Here is an 18,498-nt window from a genome sequence, read left to right on the forward strand (position 1 = left end):
TCCCTTCGCCAAACAAAACAGGAGTTGGGTGTTTGTTTTCCGTTTTGTTTTTTTGGGTGTTTTTTAACTTGTCCATATATGCTTCCGTTCTAATGGCCATGGATAGACCTTCCCGTGTCCCCATCGTTTTAGACTACTATCATCTACGAGTGGACATCGGGAGGCGACGTGTGCCCTACCTTCTCCGCCTCGCCGGCGTCTTGCTTCTCGCCGTTCCCGGCCTGGTGGTCGCGTTCGCGTTGTCGTGCTCCGGCTACGCTCACGTTCTCCCATGCCGAACCTGGAGAGATTGCTTTATCTTTCTTTTTATCTTTATTTTTATTTAAAAATATAAGCATAATTGACGTAGACAAAAATAATTGACGACGTGGCATATCATTCGGAGAATGTCACGTAAATGTCACCGTTCCACCAATCTCCCTGGGGGTAAATTTGGAATTCAGGAGAGTTCGAGCGTCTACGTCAGACTATGATTGAGAGGGGAAGATGGGCCCGCGAGGAAACTGGACACTTTCGTGGGCCCACGATGGGATCACGTGTAGGGATCAATTGCCGCCTTATCATGGGTCAATGTTGGAGAGGATAGAACACAGAAAAAACAGACGCTTTTGAGGACTTTTCTTGATTCGGTGGGTCTTTAAAATTTCGGGTATTTCAACTCGATCTACTCGGTGTAAATTACGACATCGGATCTGCTTGCGGAGAGAAAAAGACCGCCAAGATTGCTGATCCTGTACTGGTCTGAAATTTCAATAATTTTTTCTGCATCTTTAGTACTTTATAGCTTTCCAGTTATCGGGCCAGGTGATTGGCTTCTTATCATTTGATAATCCTCCTTTTTTAGCACTTCTCTGTCGAGTTTAGATTATGCCATTAATTATGTAGAACAGTGATGGAATTATCTAATCTGACGCATTGAATCAGAACCGGGAAGTGGACGGGAATCAGTTAATTATTGATATGATGGAAGCAAATTGGGGTTTTGGTGATAATCAATTCCATGACTCCTCGTCTGTCGGAACGATGCTTCCTGGTGTTAAATCAGATTTAAATTATGTAATCAATGTGCAGGAATCTTTTGCCCTGAATCAGAACTGGGAGATGGATTAAGGTAAAACAAAGGGGTAGGACCTAGTTCAGTTGTTGGCATGACAGAGGCCATTTCTTCCATTGTTAAATCCAAGCTGTTTGTGATCTGTTGAAAAAAAAAAGAGAGAGCAGCAGCATCGTTATCTTCTAATAAACCCAAGCATGTCTCCATGTCGGCTGATATACCCCACTTCAGCCTCCTTAAAACTGAAATGCAGCTAATCTCAGTTAGTTGTTACCGGAAGTTAAACACATTTTTTGTTTATTTGTTTATTTTCTTTATTATATTGTCATGGATGTCAAGGCTGCTTCCTAGATATCAGTTTCCACAGTACGTGTGTTTGATTATTTGTTGATGGACCAGAAATGTCTTATTAAAATTCGGTTCTTATGCAGATCGAGGTGAGAATTGGGGAGTGATTGAGAAGAGCCAAATCTACTACGAGGATTATATTTGCACTAATGGGAAGTCTAGACAACAAGAATGGTACTCTCCAACCAGTGACCTCTATTAATCTCTGATTACTTTTGCATTGATTCCTGTCCAAGTAGGAAGTAATGATTGGCTGAGACTTGGAGGTCTGTTTCAGACTTGTAGGCCAGTTCTCTCATGGCAGCCTTTTGTTCTCAAAGCTGACTTCAAGGAGAAGCGTAGCTCAACCTAGGAAAACCCCTAGGAAAGAACAAAATGTTATTGATAAAGACTCTGTGGCCTTCAACTAGGGAGGATCAAATCTATATGAACTGCCTCTATTCAGAGTATCTACAACAAAAGTGATTCATAGATTTTTTTACTTGGATTCTCTGGGTACAGCTCTTTATGGGGTTCATTCAGCACCACAGAAACAACAACATACAAAGATACCCTTGAGGGCTTCAATCTCCAAGAGCCATGAAAGCTACAAGACTAGCAGTCATATCAATTATCAACAGGGTTTTACCATCATATTTCTTACAACTTTCTCTTCTACATCTGGGTGGAAATTACACTGGGACAAGAAAAAAAACAGCGGGGTAGAAAAGGTTTGTAGTAATTCCATAATTTATCTCACGAGTTCACCCACCCCAAGTGTTTGAGAATATGTGATTGAGAACCACTAGTCAACAAGAGAGCAAGAATGGATCTTTGAAAGATAGTGGCTTTATAGTCTTCTTGTGTTTTCCAATGCCTTTCTTCCTCCCATGTCGGACAGCACAAGTTGGACAAGTTAATCTGTTCTTCCTGGCACTGGAGCAGACACCCGGGTGAAGGACCCAAATCCATTGAGATGAACTATAGTCAACAAAGTTTTGAATCTATATGGGTTTCTCACCCTCTGCTGATGTTAGCCTCCTGACCCTCTGCATACAGTTCAGAGATGGAGTGAGTTCAAGCGGTCGACATTGATTAAAAAGAAAAAAAAGGGACGAACAGTCATAAAGAAATAATTATGAGACATGGATTTCTTACAGTATCTGGGGTGACTTTGCATTTTACTCTTCACTGGAAAGAACACAGGTTGTTGTGCTCAGCAGGATTAAGAAAGCTTTGTCTTTGCCCTCCCATGTCCCACAAAATATTGGCGTTATCCTGAAATGGACGTATTTTGGTGTAAGCCAGAGAGACTATATTCGAAAATTTAAAGCTGTCTTTAAGGGGATTTATGTGTCCTTGAGTTTATAATCTTTAAATACCTGCGAGAAAGCATTGTGATGCCCCTGCCCAGAAACAAAAACAGAACCATTCTCTAGTGAAGGGTAGTTATTTGCAGCGGGGAAGGAAGTTGCTGTTGAATCTGCAAAAATTGTCTGAAAGGTGTGATTGGACTGTTGCCAAGATGGCATTTGCGATAGAAGGCTCCTTTCTTTCTGAAAATTTAATGCTATAACAAGTGAGAAGACCATAAAGAAACCATAGATATGGGAGAAATTAAGTATGGATCACCGGAAGATGGAGATGTAGTTACCTCTGAGATAGGTGAGTATTCATCTAAATCCACAGACGCGCTGAAGTCATAGAAGACAGGATTCACTGAGGCAAGCTTCATAGAGAGGAACTGGCCAGAGAAAAATATCTTGTGAGAAAGCAGAAACACGTATGACTGAAAAGCTACATATAACGCTGACAATCAACCTTATCTCAGGTTGAAATCATTACCTCTACTTGATTCTGCAGGGACTGAACATAATTGATTATTTCATCCAGCGTACGGGCCTTGCTAGTCACCTGTTCATCGGGGACAGGTCACATGAAACTGTCAGAACATTTCTTTCTATCCCTTTGTCAGGAAGGGGGGGACAAGGGAAACCGCCATATGGAGATGAGGAGATGAACTTCACCTTGTCACAACCAGGAACCAAACCTTGCAGAAGCTTCATCCTCTCGCTTATCTTTTCTCTTCTTACCTGAAATAATCCAGCCATGAAAGGAATAAAGGATCAAATGCTGAAAACTAGTAAACGACGACATTTTTGAAGAAATTTTATGCTGTGATTGAAGTACCCTTTCTGCAAGGCTGTGGCTGTCTGTTGCTTGGCCTCTCCCGGCCCTCACATGAATGTAGCCACTTGGGGGCTCTCCTGAGGCCTTTTTTGTGTTCTTCTTAGCAATCCTAGGCTTCTTCTCTTCTGCTTGTTTCGGGCTAGCATTGCCTTTGTTTTGTTTCCTCCCTTGCCTTGCCTTTCCCTCCTGAAAAGATCCAGGAACAAAAAAAGAACACCCAAATTCAGATAAGCAGAGAAGACCAAAAGCTGAACGGTAACTCCCACAATTGGCGGAAAATTGTGACCGTCTTCACAAACCTCACCTTAGATCCAGCACAATTAGAGTTATTCTGATCCCTGTGCTTCCTCTTTCTATCTATCGGACTCGGGAGCTGAGTACGATAGCTACAGTTTTCCACTTCAACAATATAGGAAGAGTCTGTCTTCTGTGCAATGCTAGAAAAAGAATCAACTTGATTTTCATCAACGGGCGCTTTTGTGGGTTTTTCAGGGGAGCTACCGTCGCCAAGAACATGTACGGGATAGTAAGAAAAGGAGGCGGCATTCACGTCTTCTTCCGGTAAAGAAGCCATTTTTGTCGAGACGTTTGAAAGAAAAAACGAGTCAAGAAGAGGAGGATTGTGTTGGTATGAAAAAGCTGCCATTTGAAGAGCTCTGATTTCAATTAGAAAGCGCAAATAATCGACCAGAAGAGGAGAAAGAGAGCAGCAGTGGCAGTCAGGAAGGTGTCTGATAGAAGGAACAGACCTGGTTTATATACAGATGACAGAGGGATCTTATAAGGCCATGCAAATTTCTTTACATTTGACTGGTCTTATGAATGTGTTTTTCTCTCTTCTTCTGGGTCCCACTTTTTCTCTACTCATCTTTTGTTTTCTCTCTCCTGTCTATTTTGCACAGTATTCCTGAAAATACATATGGATTTTGGGAGGTTGGGGTATTAAAGAACTCAGCTTGTTATTTAGTGGCATTTGGACGCATCTGTCTCCTTTTCATTTTCAGCTGTCGGATCTAAAGACAAAAAAGAAGGCTGTATACCTTCTATGTTTTTTCTTTTTCCAAATCAGAAAATCCAGAAAATGCAAGACATGATGGGACCAAAGTTCATGTTTCATACTTCTCTATTGTTATTGTATTTCTGCTCAAACTCAGAAGTGGATAACTAACCATTGATTATCACCCAAACTCCTCTTGCTTTTTCTAAGCAAAAATCCCTTTTTTTGCTAAATTTTATCTCTAAATAATCCTATTTGTTCTACAGTTACCTGACATCTTATTTCCCCTGCAACCAGATGAGGCAGGTAGCTGTGGGGGATTCCTCTCTTATTCTCTCCAGTAAAAAATCCATTTCCTGGAGCAAAAGTGTAGATGCAAAAGTGTAGATGATCTTATTTCTGGAAGAAGGGATTTGTTTTGCTTCTCTTGAAAAACATGGAAAGCAGGTGAAAACCCCAGAGTGAGCTCAGGGTTGCTCATCATCCTATGAAGGGGTTCCTTCTATAGTTTAGATGCTCAAGAACAAGCTATTTTTCAAAGGCAACAAATAGGTTATCCCCTTGAAAGTGATAACTCATCAAATTTAAAGTTAAACAAAATAAAACACTCATATTTTCTTTTTCTTTCTTGTTGGTTATCTCTAATTCTAGATGGTGCTAACTGTATGACAAATTGCATCAGAGAGAACTAGACATTGTGAGAATTCATGAAATGACAAGGGTTTTGCCTCATATTGGAGGAAAACCCACCCTTCCTCCTTATAGCTGTGCAGTCTTGTCCAGATTTAGCCAAATAAGAAGGGAATAATTGCTTTAACTGGGTCATGATTGTTAGTTTGTGAAAAACAGTGTGACAATAACCATTTCATATCTTTTTGTTTTAATTTGTTATGGATGCAGAAGGGGTCTTTTAACGGAGAAATACTGGAAAATGTTACAACAAAATAGTCATTGGAAGTACTCTTTATGTAATGAAGAAATCTTGCAGTTATTCTCCAAGCTATAAAAGGAAAATAACTATTACTAACTAGATATGAAGACATAAGATCTAGTTTCAGTTTTTATAATCTATTAGGAGCACAGGATCAATTTCTCTGGTGTTCAGTCCATAAATTCTTTGATGACATGAAAAAATGAGTACCTTCTACATGATTTTCTTTGCTAGATAGAGTAAAGTGCAGCAGATCCATTGTGGAATTAATATCTTCCTGAATGATGTTGTCCTTCATATGATTCACAACGTTCCCATCAGATTTTTTTTTAAAACTACACATTCCTAGTGTAGGTATTACCAAGTAGACTACATGCCTTTGTTTTTTTTTTTTTTCTCTCTGTTTGCCTCTGTTAGACTACAGCAGAAATGCTCACCACTGGTTCAAATGATTTGATCTCTTAAATTCCTTACCAGAGAGAGCCAATTCAGGGGTCTTATAAATTCTGTTCTTCCAGATGTGTATATTCAGGAATCATCATTCATTCATGACCCTTCATTCAATTCACTGAACACGTTTCTTTCAATGCAAATTTCTTCCCCAGAGTCTTTAATTGAATTGAATGGGCACTGTTGCTGGGTAAGAAGTAAAAACAACTAGGAGGTACCATCAAAGGAAGAAAAAAAAAAACAAAAAACAGAGAAGCAACAGAGAAAAGTAAGGAAATGAGAAATTAAAAGCACCTTCCATTTCAGTCCTTTCTGTGCATTTTCTGAGTGATAATTTTCAGTCCTCTACAAGGAAAGCTTTCCATGAGGAATTTTGGCTTCTCCTTTTGTGGGTGTAAAAGTAAGTCCACATAATAATTCAGGTAGAACAAATTTTCTTGAGATAAATTTGTCAGTACATGTATTAGCAATTGAGTTTGTCCCCTAATGTGACCTATTAAAATGGAGACATGGGTTTGATTGTAAGGGACCTTATCTAATACGAAAAATTTAAAAATAGTGAGAGAGATAAGACCAATTTCATATTAATATATATAAAAAAAATAGATAAACGAATCTCATCATTTGAAAATTACAGTATAGGATCAAAACCCCTTCCCTCTCCATGTAAAGCATTTGTTCATTGAAAATGAGAAGCCCTATTCACACTTTGAATTTGACAGGAACGTTGAAGTCCCAAAGTCTGAAATCAAATCCATGTTTCTAGGCCAAACTAAACGTGTTTTTTCCTGACTGGGCATGAGACCAACTAAAAGAGACATGGCTGGCTGGAGCTTTTGGAAAATGGAGAGGATGAACAACTGTAAGTCTCTGTCAACAGGGAAACGCAAAGACCTCAGAAGGGTGGATGCCATTAAAGTAAGATTCTCAACACAGATGAAGGCATGTGATCCTCATTTCCCTCAATCTTTTATGTGATCCATGTGGGTAGGCATTCTTGCTACATTCAGCCATGGAAGGAACCATCGCCTTACTTCTCCATTCTGGTTGCCTCCCAACAGATCTGGCACATGGATTGACTGGACTCCATTACAATTCTCAGGCAAGGCAAGAATTCACTAGCCAGTTTGCATTTCATCGATCAACTGGTTGTCTCAAAAGAAACCTTGCTGCCCACAGGGAAGAAAGATACAAAGGAAGAAGATAAATTTGCTTGTCCTAACAAGTTGGTTGTGTTTAAAGAATTCACACAAAAAGGGTTCATCGAACTAAGCTCATGGGAACTACGTATGTGCTAGATTCAAATGACTCAGAAACTGTTTCGTAACTGGAATGCATTGAATTGAAAGATCTTTTTGTGTGTGAAAGAGTCCTTAAAATTGCGACTCTACTGGTTTTCTAGCAAAACACAGTACTTTCATGGATGAAGCAGACAAAAATTGGTCAAAATGGCATTGGAATTTGGAGAGGAAGAAGAAACGAAAACCCCCCATGAATCAGTCCTACATTCTTTAAACACGGATGGTAAATTTTCTCCCGTCATTTCTAAGCAAATGTTTCTTTTCATCTTTGCAAGCTTAGACAGATGCGAGAGAAGAACAGCAAGCTTCTCCCCACAATTACCTTTAATTTCACCGAGTTAAAGGTAAAACCTGGATGAGTTCTATATCTTATTGATTGTATAAACAACGGAAAATTTTCAACAAATTCAAATTGGCTTAAGAGAGGGTTTTTCTTCTATGAATTGCAGCCCTGGTTTTTTATCCATTTATGAACCAGCAAATTTTCATGTCCTACTTTATGTTGGAGCCTGCAAATATGTCTTATTCATTTTCTCTACCAATAAAACAAAACAAAACGATGAGAAAATCATCTTTTGTCACCAATTTTCCAATTTGGAAACTTTGGTATTGAATTTTTTATTATAATTTTTAAAACTTTTGAACTGAACTTAGGTTGAGTTGACCCAATTTTGAAGAACTGAATTGAGTCCAAATCATTGGTAGAGATATTAAACTATGCTATGCACTTGAAACAAATACAAATTTAAAATAACAAAAAATATGATAAAAATAAGAGGCAAGTGTTCAAGAATTACGTTAATGGTTTTTAATTTATTTTTCATGATTTCTTAACGGACAAACTTTCGATATCCGATCATGATCAACGGCTCTCTCAGATATCTGATCATGATTAGATGGCTGAGATAGTTGTTTCGTACCAAATAGTTTTTCATATTGGATTGACCGAGTATATATATAAATAAAGAGAGAGAGAGAGAGAGAGAGAGAGAGAGATATCTAGGGTTCTAAAGAAAATGACCTCTACAACATCCCACAATATGGCCAAAATTGTTCGTCTTCAAAATCTACATTAATTTTCTTAAGCTTCTGGTCAGTCATTTCCAAACTGAAATCCAAAATTAGTAATCAAATAAAGATACAAAAATTGAAGTTAATATGTATCATCTCATCTACGTTCCTTTCATATTCGCACGAATCACTTCCGAATTTGAATACATGGTCCTATCCATTCAACAAAACCCATTTCAGAGTTAAAATTGGATAGTGCTAAAATCCAATATTACGAATTATACTCTTGTAATGCTAGTTATTTTCTCTTAAAATACGTTACATTATGTGACACTAGTGGCATCTCTCTCAACATCTAAATATATATCGAAAGTTATATGTAACATAATATGCTAATATGTTCACCATTAGGTTATTAAGATTATGATGTGACCTAACTCAATATTTTAGATCTATATGAACACAAAACAAGTGGTTCTCCAACCATGATTGATATAGAAACCCACAATTTTTTTAATTTATTTTAAAATTTTAATATAGGAAGATAGCTTAAATTAATGAAGACAAAATTGTTTTAAACCATTTTAATCTACTTTTAATTTTTAATTAAATTTATAATGCTCATTTGCAAATATTTTTATGCACATGACCCAAAGTAAAATATATTGGTAGTAAAACCCAATTTTCACTTACATTTTGTGTTTTCAATTGATTCAATGGATGTGGGAAATTAGATTTAAAAAATGTAGATGAAAGAGAAAAATAATATTCAATAATTATGTTACAAATGTTATCTATTGAGACCAAATTGGTACCGACATAACTCAATCACAAGACTATCAAAACCCATTTGCTAATTGGTTGTATGAATGGTTTTGAATTGTTTTATTTGAATATCCCACTTAGATTATGTTTATTTGAAAAAAAATTAATTATAAGTTGAAAAAAGAATTAGATTTTAACTAGTCATCTTGGTTTGTAACTTACTCAATTGTAACATAGTAATAGTTACAGTTGGGTCCATGGTTTATACCAAAATAAATACCAAACTTTTGTCTATACGGGACTCTTTATCTGTTTTGATAACATATTTAAGTTAGGTTTAATACCTATCCCTAAGTGACTAGTCAAATTAAAAAACCGATTTTTCAAAATTTTAAAACTTAATTAGATAAATGACAACCGTTTGAACTTATTTAGAAAAATACCCAACTTAAACCGATCAACTACACATGTGTACAATCAAAGGTAACACGTAGGTTTTGACCGATTACATGTTGCCACATCAATACTCAGTGAGTTGAACGACAAGCCCATGTAGGATGCCACGTCATTAAATGACAAAAAAAAAACCACAGTTTAAAATATAACATAGCATACCACGTCATCATCTATGTAATACCTTTTATCATCGATTTTATATATTTAAAATTTTAAAAATTTTGAAAAATTTATTTTAGATTTTAAAAATAAAATTTACTTTTTATTACCTTATATTTAAAATAATAAATTATAAAAAATATATTAATTAATTAAAATTTTAACCCTTATCTATTTAATTATTGTGGCATCTTATATGGGTGATGATGTGTATGGTAACATGGTAGTTGACGTGTCAATCGACTCATCGTGTGTTGATGTGCCATGATGAAGTACCGACGTGCAATCGATTATGTCACCTTTGACATTACACATGTAAAGTTAGGTATTTTTCTAAAAAAATTCAAATTGGTTATCATTTATCTAATTAAGTTTTAAAAATTGAGTAAAAACCTAAAAGTCTCAAAATTTAATTATCTCTCCCCACGTTAATTAAGACTTGAAAGAAGAAAACTAAGAAAAAATCCTCCAATCTTTATAACTAATAAGAGCAAAAGTAGGCTGATCATAATTTCAGCTTTTGCATGTAATGACAGATTGATGTAATGGAATCTGTCCTTTGGCTCTTGGAATTTGATGTTATCTTTGATTTGAAAAGCATGGAATCTCGCGTGGCGATGATTGTCTCCTTCCAGTTTTAATCAACGGAAATGGAAGTACTTCTTCCTCACGGGATAAATTTATTTCTCTTCTGATCGATGAAAGACGTAAATCTCTCATTCATGGCTTCTCATCCTTATCCGATGACGATGATTCCAACACAAAACTTTGTCCAGTTTCGTCGTTCAGAATCTTGGGTTTACGTTTAACTCTCTACTGACTGCGTCCACTGATGGAGAATCATCGATCGGAAACTTCTCCTCTTCTGTCCTCAGAAAAAAAAACCTCAAGCTTCTGTTCCATCTATCGTTTCACAGCTGTTCTTCGTGTCTTCTCGAATCTTTCGAAAAACCAAAAACTGATCAATCCGAAAGTCCGGATTTCTCAGCACTTTCGACAGCCGAATCAGTGTGAGGTGGACGGAACGGTGGCGGCGGCGAACCCATGCGAGTTAAGCTGGATAGGACTGCCGGTGTTGATTTATAGTGAGACGGAGACTTGACATATGTGAGAGAGGTTTCCACGTAGCTCGTCTTTGTCCCGTTCTCCGACTGCACCAGAGTACAGCAGTAATGGAGGTTGAGACGGAAAAGAGAGTTCCACCGTCAATACAGACTCTTTGCGTCTTATCAGTGTCGACTGGACAATCCATGGAAGAGTGCAAAAAGCTGTGTCAAAGATGAATTCATTCGCTCCTATCGTCTTCCTCAAACCCTGTATCTCTCTTGCATGGCTACAATTGCTTCTTAACGAATTCCTTTTCTATTTCAAGGAGTTGAAGATATTACTTAAAATTAAAATAAATATAAACTATGAAATTAAATAATTTATAATTTTAAAATATAAAACTGAATTGAAATTAAAATATTAATTTATTAAAATCAAATAAATAATAATAAAATTTATTTTATATTATACTTAGGTTTTATTTAATTTTTATTAAAATTATAATTTCAATCTATTATTTTCCATTTGTAGTTCACTAATTTTCAATTCTTCTAACATATAACATTATTTTATTTCAATTTATTTTTTATTTTAAATTTTTCGTGTATATTTTCAATTAAATTTTATTAATGGATAATAAAATAAATAAAATTAATTAAATGTAAAATTTAAAAATTGAATAATTTATGGGTCTTGAATAGAACTTTTTATCTTTTATTAAAAATTCAAAATTATAATTTAATAGAACATAGAATATAAAAAAAGGAAAATAATAACTCTAAAAACTTAAAAAATAGAATAAATAATTAGAAACAATTTAAGATAGATATTAATGACCTAAAATTCAAAACTCAAGAGAAAAGAATGATAGCTAGAAAAAAATATTGAAATTTTAAACAAAACAGAAAAAAGACGTCACCTTGTGGTCATCTAACTCGAAAGTAGGATGGGTTGGGAAGAAGAAGGAGGAAGACAAATCAAAGCCAAGACCCCCTCCTGACAAAAACAAGAAAAATATAGGAAATAAAAAAAAAGGTAACGAAGAATTGAGGAAGCAGAAAATTGGAACCAATAATCGAAAACCTTTTGCTAAATGAACAAAAATGTAATAAATAAATAAAGAAACATTAAAAAATAGCAAGTAAACATAATTACCATAATAGAGAAGCAATGAAACCTGAACTTTAGAAACATATGTGTAGACAGAGGATGATAAGTAAACAATATGGAAGCAAGATGAAAGTAAATATAACAATATATATAAAAATGAGAGCATTATAAACAATGAGAAATGAGATATCGATAGAAAAGAAATATCACATGGTATGGTGATGGAAAACAATGTTATACAATAATTTGGGTAAGTAAATGAAAAAGAAAACAAGTAGAAACAAAAAAAAAATGAAGGACATTACTTGCTAGATAGTAAAGAGTACGACCTTGCACGTTGTTTACCAAAAATCTCTTAAAGAAGAGAAGCAAAAGGGAGAAAACTTAAAGCGATGCACTCACCTAATACAAGATTATTTCCAAACTTTCTCTATGATAGAAAAAAAAATATTTCTTTTGAACTTGTGTAGAAGGGATTGAAAAGCAATAAAGGGGAAAGAAAAAATTGAGATTAAAAACAACATCAAATGGAAAGAGAGAGGGGAGATCTAATAAGAGAACAAACTTACCTAGAATTGCAAGGTTGATCAATATTTAAAGAGAGCAACAAGAGACTAAATGATTGATGCAAAAGAGAGTAAAAAATGAAGGAAGAATGTATCACAATATCGACATAAAAGGATGATTGGTCCACAAATAGGTGCAGTAATTAAGTACAAAAATAAGAAAAATGTTCAAGATTTCTGATTCAATCGACACAAATGAGTTTGATTAATGTTATGCATAGTTTGACAAATGAATTAAAACTTTCTTGGTTGACTATCTTCAACTTTATAGCTATTTTTCACTTGATGTTTGATAAGGAGATTTGGTCTTGTATTTCATTTGGTGAGTCTAAGGATAGTGGCAAAGTTGCGATAACGATGATTGCCTTTTGCTACTTTAAGTGCAAGAATCTGATAGGATTTTAGGCAAAATTTAAAATTTGGGGTGTTGTGAGAGTAACATTTCTTTTCCTAATAGCCAAAAATTTCCCATGCAAAGCCTAAAAGTGTTTTTTCCAAACCTATAGGAGATTACTATTCATAGGGTAGTGGGGGTGGTTTAACCACTCCACCTTTTTGTCTGTGGACTACTTGGCAAGACTCCTTCTTTCTCTCATGAGAGCACAAACTGTGTTTCTCATGTGGTTTAAAATAGCGTCATCTTCTTTCATTAGGTGGTACTCTCCTTCAATACCACATATTAACTATAATCACCCCCCTTCCTAAGGTGGCACTCTCTTATAATGTCATATGTTGGCTATGTGTCACTTTATTTTCTTAGGCAACACTCTCTTACAATATCACATTTCAATTTGTGCCACCTCCTTTCTTGAAAAATACTAAACGTACATAAAAGTCGCATATAAAAATATAAAAGTAAACAAACTAAAATGTATAAAAATATACATAATTATTGCTAACATCACTTAAAAGGAGAACTTGAAAAATGTCTTTCCTTGCTTTGCACGAAACTATAGAAAGAATCAACACATCTCATCATATTTGGCTTGTGGAGTTTATTACTCATGAATATGCTCAACTTGTAATCACTATATCTAAGAAAACATTCTCTCCTCACACATTGCCAATAATGATCTGGCCTGGTACAACTACACAACATTAGTATCACTTCATACAACTAAAATGTCATACTTATACTCAAAACTGTGATAACTTGAAATTGGTCACTCATGAAGATATCATCACATAAACATTTCTAGTCTTTTTGAGAAGTCCTATGATAGGGTGCCAACCTTCCTTGAGGCCTTGAACTAGGTATACATTTCATACCAGTATTACAAAAAATGTAGACCCCATATCGAATGTCTAATGTTGTTGTTCCATCAATTAACATAAAAAATTTCCTTCACAAGTAAATAATACATATGGAATATCATGATCAAAATTTTTTATAGAGGCAAATGCAAAAAGTAAATGATAAGTGAAAAGTATTACATGTTTACCATAGTATGAGGGTAGCCCTAAGCCAATTGCTTGGTCGTATATGCCTCAAACTTCTTTACCTAGAAATGCAAATAGTTCCCACAACACATGACCGGTGTAATCAGTGGAGAAACCAACGTAGTCCCTTGGGGCTATTCTTTGGTCATCTCGAATCACAACAAGGGTCCTACCACCAAGCACCCTAATAGCCTCATCAAGTCTAATGCCCTTTGTTGGGCCATGTCCTCACTTTTGTTGGGATCTAGAGAAAGATCCACCTATATGAGCAAATAATTTATATTCCACAATATAAAATAACTACAACAATGCTTAAAAAAATATTTTGGTAAAATGCAATTTTGTCAAAGGCTAGAAATAGAACTTTAGTACCATTAGTCTCTAGTGTACTCCTCTCCAAGGAACTCATCATCAACAGGGGAAGCCAACGAGGGACTATCCTTAGGTGACCCACGTGGTGCACATGGTGTAAGTGGTGTCCGTCGCGGCATGATGTGAATGAATTAGGATATGAAATGACTTGTACAATTGTTCATGATATATGATATGATACCAATTAGTACATAATAGTACAAACTTATTTGGAACACAAAATGTATTAGAACGTGTACACACTAATGTTGTTAAACATAGAAACTACTTAAATTTATCATATTTTTTCTTCTTCTTCCTCGTCTTCTTCCTTGTCTTTGTCCTCTACCTCTTCATCTTCTTCTATGTATTCATCCTCAACTTTTGTTTCTTCTTCCTCATCTTTGTTCTCTACTCTCGAAATTGACTCAGGTGTACATTTGGGAGGAACATCGGACCTAGACAATGACCCAACATCCTCATCCACATAGACATTGTAAATATTTTTAGTTGACAACTCTTATTGGTAGACATCTATTTCATCAATAGTGGTTATCTATTGTTCTAAATATCATATACATTTCTCACTACCACCTTTTACACTATTCGCAACTCGATTTTGTAGCACCCCATAATAATCAAGGTGACTATCTTTATAGTACCCCTTAATAACAATATCGTTGCTTTGAGTGCTATGAATTGACTTGAGCTACTCAGTGTGGATTCACATGCATTTATAATGCAACTTGACTAGTAGTTGTTTGATATAGAGTCAATACCGAGAATGCATATGTCACTTTGTATATCAAGTTGGCTATGATCCACTAAACTTTTGACCTCTAAAAAAAATATTAGGAGAGTTGGCACACTCTAATACAATTAAAAATCCTCAATGCACACTACTAACCTTATGTTTAAGCCAATTAGTAAACTCTTCTTCATGTCATTGGTCTAAATTGGTTGTACCATATCTTTTGAGAAAATCTTTTTGTTTACTATTTAACACAAATATTTACTCATTTAAATTCAACTATCTAATTAAACTTACAAAATGATCTTGATGAATACTTAGAAGAGGTAATTTTCAATCTTGCCACATTTATTCTATACAACTCACATAATTTTCTTGTATAAGATCATGTTAATAAATAATTTGTTCCTTCTACTTAGCCCATGAGCAATGTGTACAAAATTAATATTTTATTCTTAAGGAGATTGATATCTCCATTGTAATTTTGATCAGTCTAGTTGAATCTAATTTCAACTCCATTTAGGTACATGGAACAAAATATAAAAACTTCATTGTCAATATATGCTTCTACAATTAAACCTTTAGGAAGAGCTTTATTTCATATCAAAATTTATGAAAACACCTATTTAGCAATCACACATAAGCACAAAAGATGATATCCCACATGTTATGTTAAGAGGCAGAAGATAGATGGTGATTCTCCTCTCAATTAGATATATCCATTAATATTTTATTAGACCACATAACATTGTCTCATGTAATAGATGAATTGTTTAGTAGATTATTACATAAAAAAAGATTATGACCATATCCATTTCAACTTACATAAGATTAACACAATGCTACTTTATAGGCTGTTCAATGTATCCACCTTCGATATTCTATTAGAACATAATCCCAACTCATTAATTTGAGTATATACACGGTTGGACAGATAACTATGTAATACTTCAGAAAGTGTTGCATCACTAAGTGATAATCATGTAATTCTCTAACGTACAAATAGTGTATGATGCAAGAAGAATGTAAATTGAATCATTGTCTATTCTCAAGTGTAGTGCCTTTCTTATCCCTATTTATTTCAAGTCAAGCGTAGCTTTCATGGAGTCATTTAAATTTTTTACTTTTATTAGAGTTTTTTTTTTGTTGATAAAAGTCACTCCATATTTGTGAATAAGAGAATCTAACCTTTGGTAACCTCTTTCATGGTATCAGAGCTTCAACCCTATCAATCGTCTCAAATGTTTTTCCGACAATTCTTAGATCCATGGACGCCTTTCGTACATTGTTATTGTCTCCAACTCACCATTGTTTTTTCCATGTCACCCACCTTGAAAGTCTACACTTTGCTACAATTCTTCTATGGTAAGATTTTTCAATGTCTCTACCATACAACCCACTTAAAGCATCCTTATAGCATCATTATATTTTGTTTTTTATGGGATTGTAGTCATTATTGTGTTTGGACTTTTGCATTTGGCTATGTGGGAAGAAATTTTTTCTTTGAATTCTTCTTCTACAACACTTGAAATCGATTTCTTTGCCATCATGAGTTCTACAAATGAGACTTTAAAGCCTATTAATGTTGAACTTGACAGGTCCAATTATATCTTTTGGTCTCAATGTATGGAAGGCTATCTTAATGGATGTGGTTTATGGGACATTGTGGATAGTTCAAAATCTCAACCAAGCAAAGCAAATGCAAAGAAATTCAAAGGGTGGAAAATGAATAATTCTAGAATTATTTCAAAGATTCACTTAACTTGTAAGCAATATATTGCTATGTCTATTGGTAAGGCCACATATGTTAAACAAGTCTGGGACAAGCTCAGGGCAACCTACCTTCATATGGATTTTGTCCGTGTCTCTCAGCTAGAGATGCAAATTCATGCATTACAGTAACTGCCTTCTCTAAATATTTTTAAATTTCATTCTCAAATAACAATTTTATGGGACTAGTTAACCATGACTGAACCTGAATGGGCAAAAACACATGATGGGTATTAGGCATTGCGTGAAGGGATCAAACTTGTTCAATTTCTTCTTGCCCTCACTAATGATTTTGAGGCAGCAAGGAATTTGATTCTTCATTGTAAGCCACTACCCACTACAAATGACATTCTTCCCGAACTACTTGTTGAGCAGACTCGCAAAAGGAATGTCTACTCCTCTGCCCTTTGATACTGCTCTTGCTGCTTTATCCAAAGGTTTAGGGAAAAAACCATTTTGTGTTTACTGTGGCAAAAGTGGTCATTGGAAAATGATGTTCTTTGTCTCATATGTTGCAATAATGCCAGTTCCTCTAGAGTTGCAGTCATGGAGACCATCTTTGAAACTCCTACTTAAGAAATTGTGGAAGAGGCACCCTATTCTTTATTCGCATATGCAGAAGTGCGATTGATTAGTAAGATTCTCATGGCTCCTGGTAATTTTCATCTTGAAACTTCTACCATTTTAGGTACATCTTGTCACTCTTTGGGGTTCTTTGACTCTGAAGCATTTAATTATATGACTTTTACTCAACTAATCTTTCCCATTTTAATTAGTAATTTTTATTGACGATTTTTTTACGATATGCTTGGCTTTATGTGATTCATCATAAGTCTGGTGTCTATAAAGTGTATATTGAATTCACTATGATTTTCACACAATTCTCCAAAATAATTAAAATCTTTCAATCTAATTCTGGTGGTCAATTTTGTTCTACTGCTTTTATAGACCTTCTTAAATTTCATGGCTTCATTCCTCTGTTGTCTTGTCTGGATACACCAAAACAAAAAGGTGTGGCTGAGAGGAAACACTGTCACATATTTGAGACTACTCGCACCATGCTCCTTTATTCTCAATTGTCCAAGTCCTTTTGGGAGAGGTTATTTCCACTGCTACATATTTCATGAATCACACCCTCACGCCCCTTCTATAGAACAAGTCACCTTACAAACTTCTTTTCAATGTAGTTCATCCTATTCTCATTTATGGACTTTCGGTTCCTCTTGTTTTGTCCTGTTGCCTAGTGTTGAGCGTTCAAAATTGTCCCCCAAATCAGCCACTTGCATCTTTGTAGGGTATGGCATAGAGAAATAAGGATATCGCTGTTATGACCCAGAAACCAAACACATTTGTATATCATGTAATGTTGTCTTTTGAGAATCTGTTCCTTATGTTGATCTTCCGTGTCCTCAGTCTCCTCCCTCAATCCGATATGTTGACCCTTTATCCCTATCACCTTACCTACTTCTTCCCCATGCTTTCCGCCGACAAATGATCCACCTACGCCCCCTACTAACTCTTTGTTGGATGACCCCACTGAGGTAACTTCTTGCTATCTCACTCGTACTCGCAATCCACCTGGTTTTCTTGATGATTATCATTGTTCTGCTACTCATTTAAGCCTCCAAGAGCCTCATCGCATCCTAAATGGTCTAAAGCCATTCAAGAAGAATTGCAAGCTTTGGAATCTACTCATACTTGGGAAGTGACTATTCTACCTCTAGGAAAGTCAACTATTGGTTGCAGGTGGGTATACAACATCAAGACACGTGCTGATGGATCTATTGCACGACACAAAACTCGTCTTGTAGTAGAAGGCTAT

General features: G+C 35.3%; 1 protein-coding gene and 1 long non-coding RNA gene across 2 annotated transcripts; one reads left to right on the forward strand and one right to left on the reverse strand.

Annotated features, from left to right (window-relative positions):
- Positions 1-528: 528 nt before the first annotated feature.
- LOC137963766 (uncharacterized) lies at positions 529-1,890 on the forward strand. Its single transcript, XR_011115242.1, has 3 exons — positions 529-1,111; positions 1,486-1,576; positions 1,680-1,890. It is a non-coding gene; the product is annotated as an uncharacterized lncRNA (long non-coding RNA).
- Positions 1,891-2,340: 450 nt separating this feature from the next.
- Positions 2,341-4,217, reverse strand: LOC137963765 (basic helix-loop-helix protein 80-like). Its single transcript, XM_068810960.1, has 8 exons — positions 3,876-4,217; positions 3,572-3,757; positions 3,409-3,474; positions 3,227-3,295; positions 3,036-3,125; positions 2,764-2,937; positions 2,540-2,659; positions 2,341-2,430 (listed from the first exon to the last, which is right to left on the reverse strand). The coding sequence occupies exons 1-7, from the start codon at positions 4,215-4,217 to the stop codon at positions 2,570-2,572; spliced, it is 1,017 nt and encodes a 338-aa protein (XP_068667061.1). The 3' UTR covers positions 2,341-2,430; positions 2,540-2,569.
- Between the last annotated feature and the right edge of the window lie 14,281 nt (positions 4,218-18,498).

Source organism: Aristolochia californica, unplaced genomic scaffold, assembly GCF_029961685.1.
Source record: "Aristolochia californica isolate CCGP_79_NKW_82.1479 unplaced genomic scaffold, dmAriCali1.0.hap1 SCAF_4, whole genome shotgun sequence".
Lineage (NCBI taxonomy): Eukaryota > Viridiplantae > Streptophyta > Magnoliopsida > Piperales > Aristolochiaceae > Aristolochia > Aristolochia californica.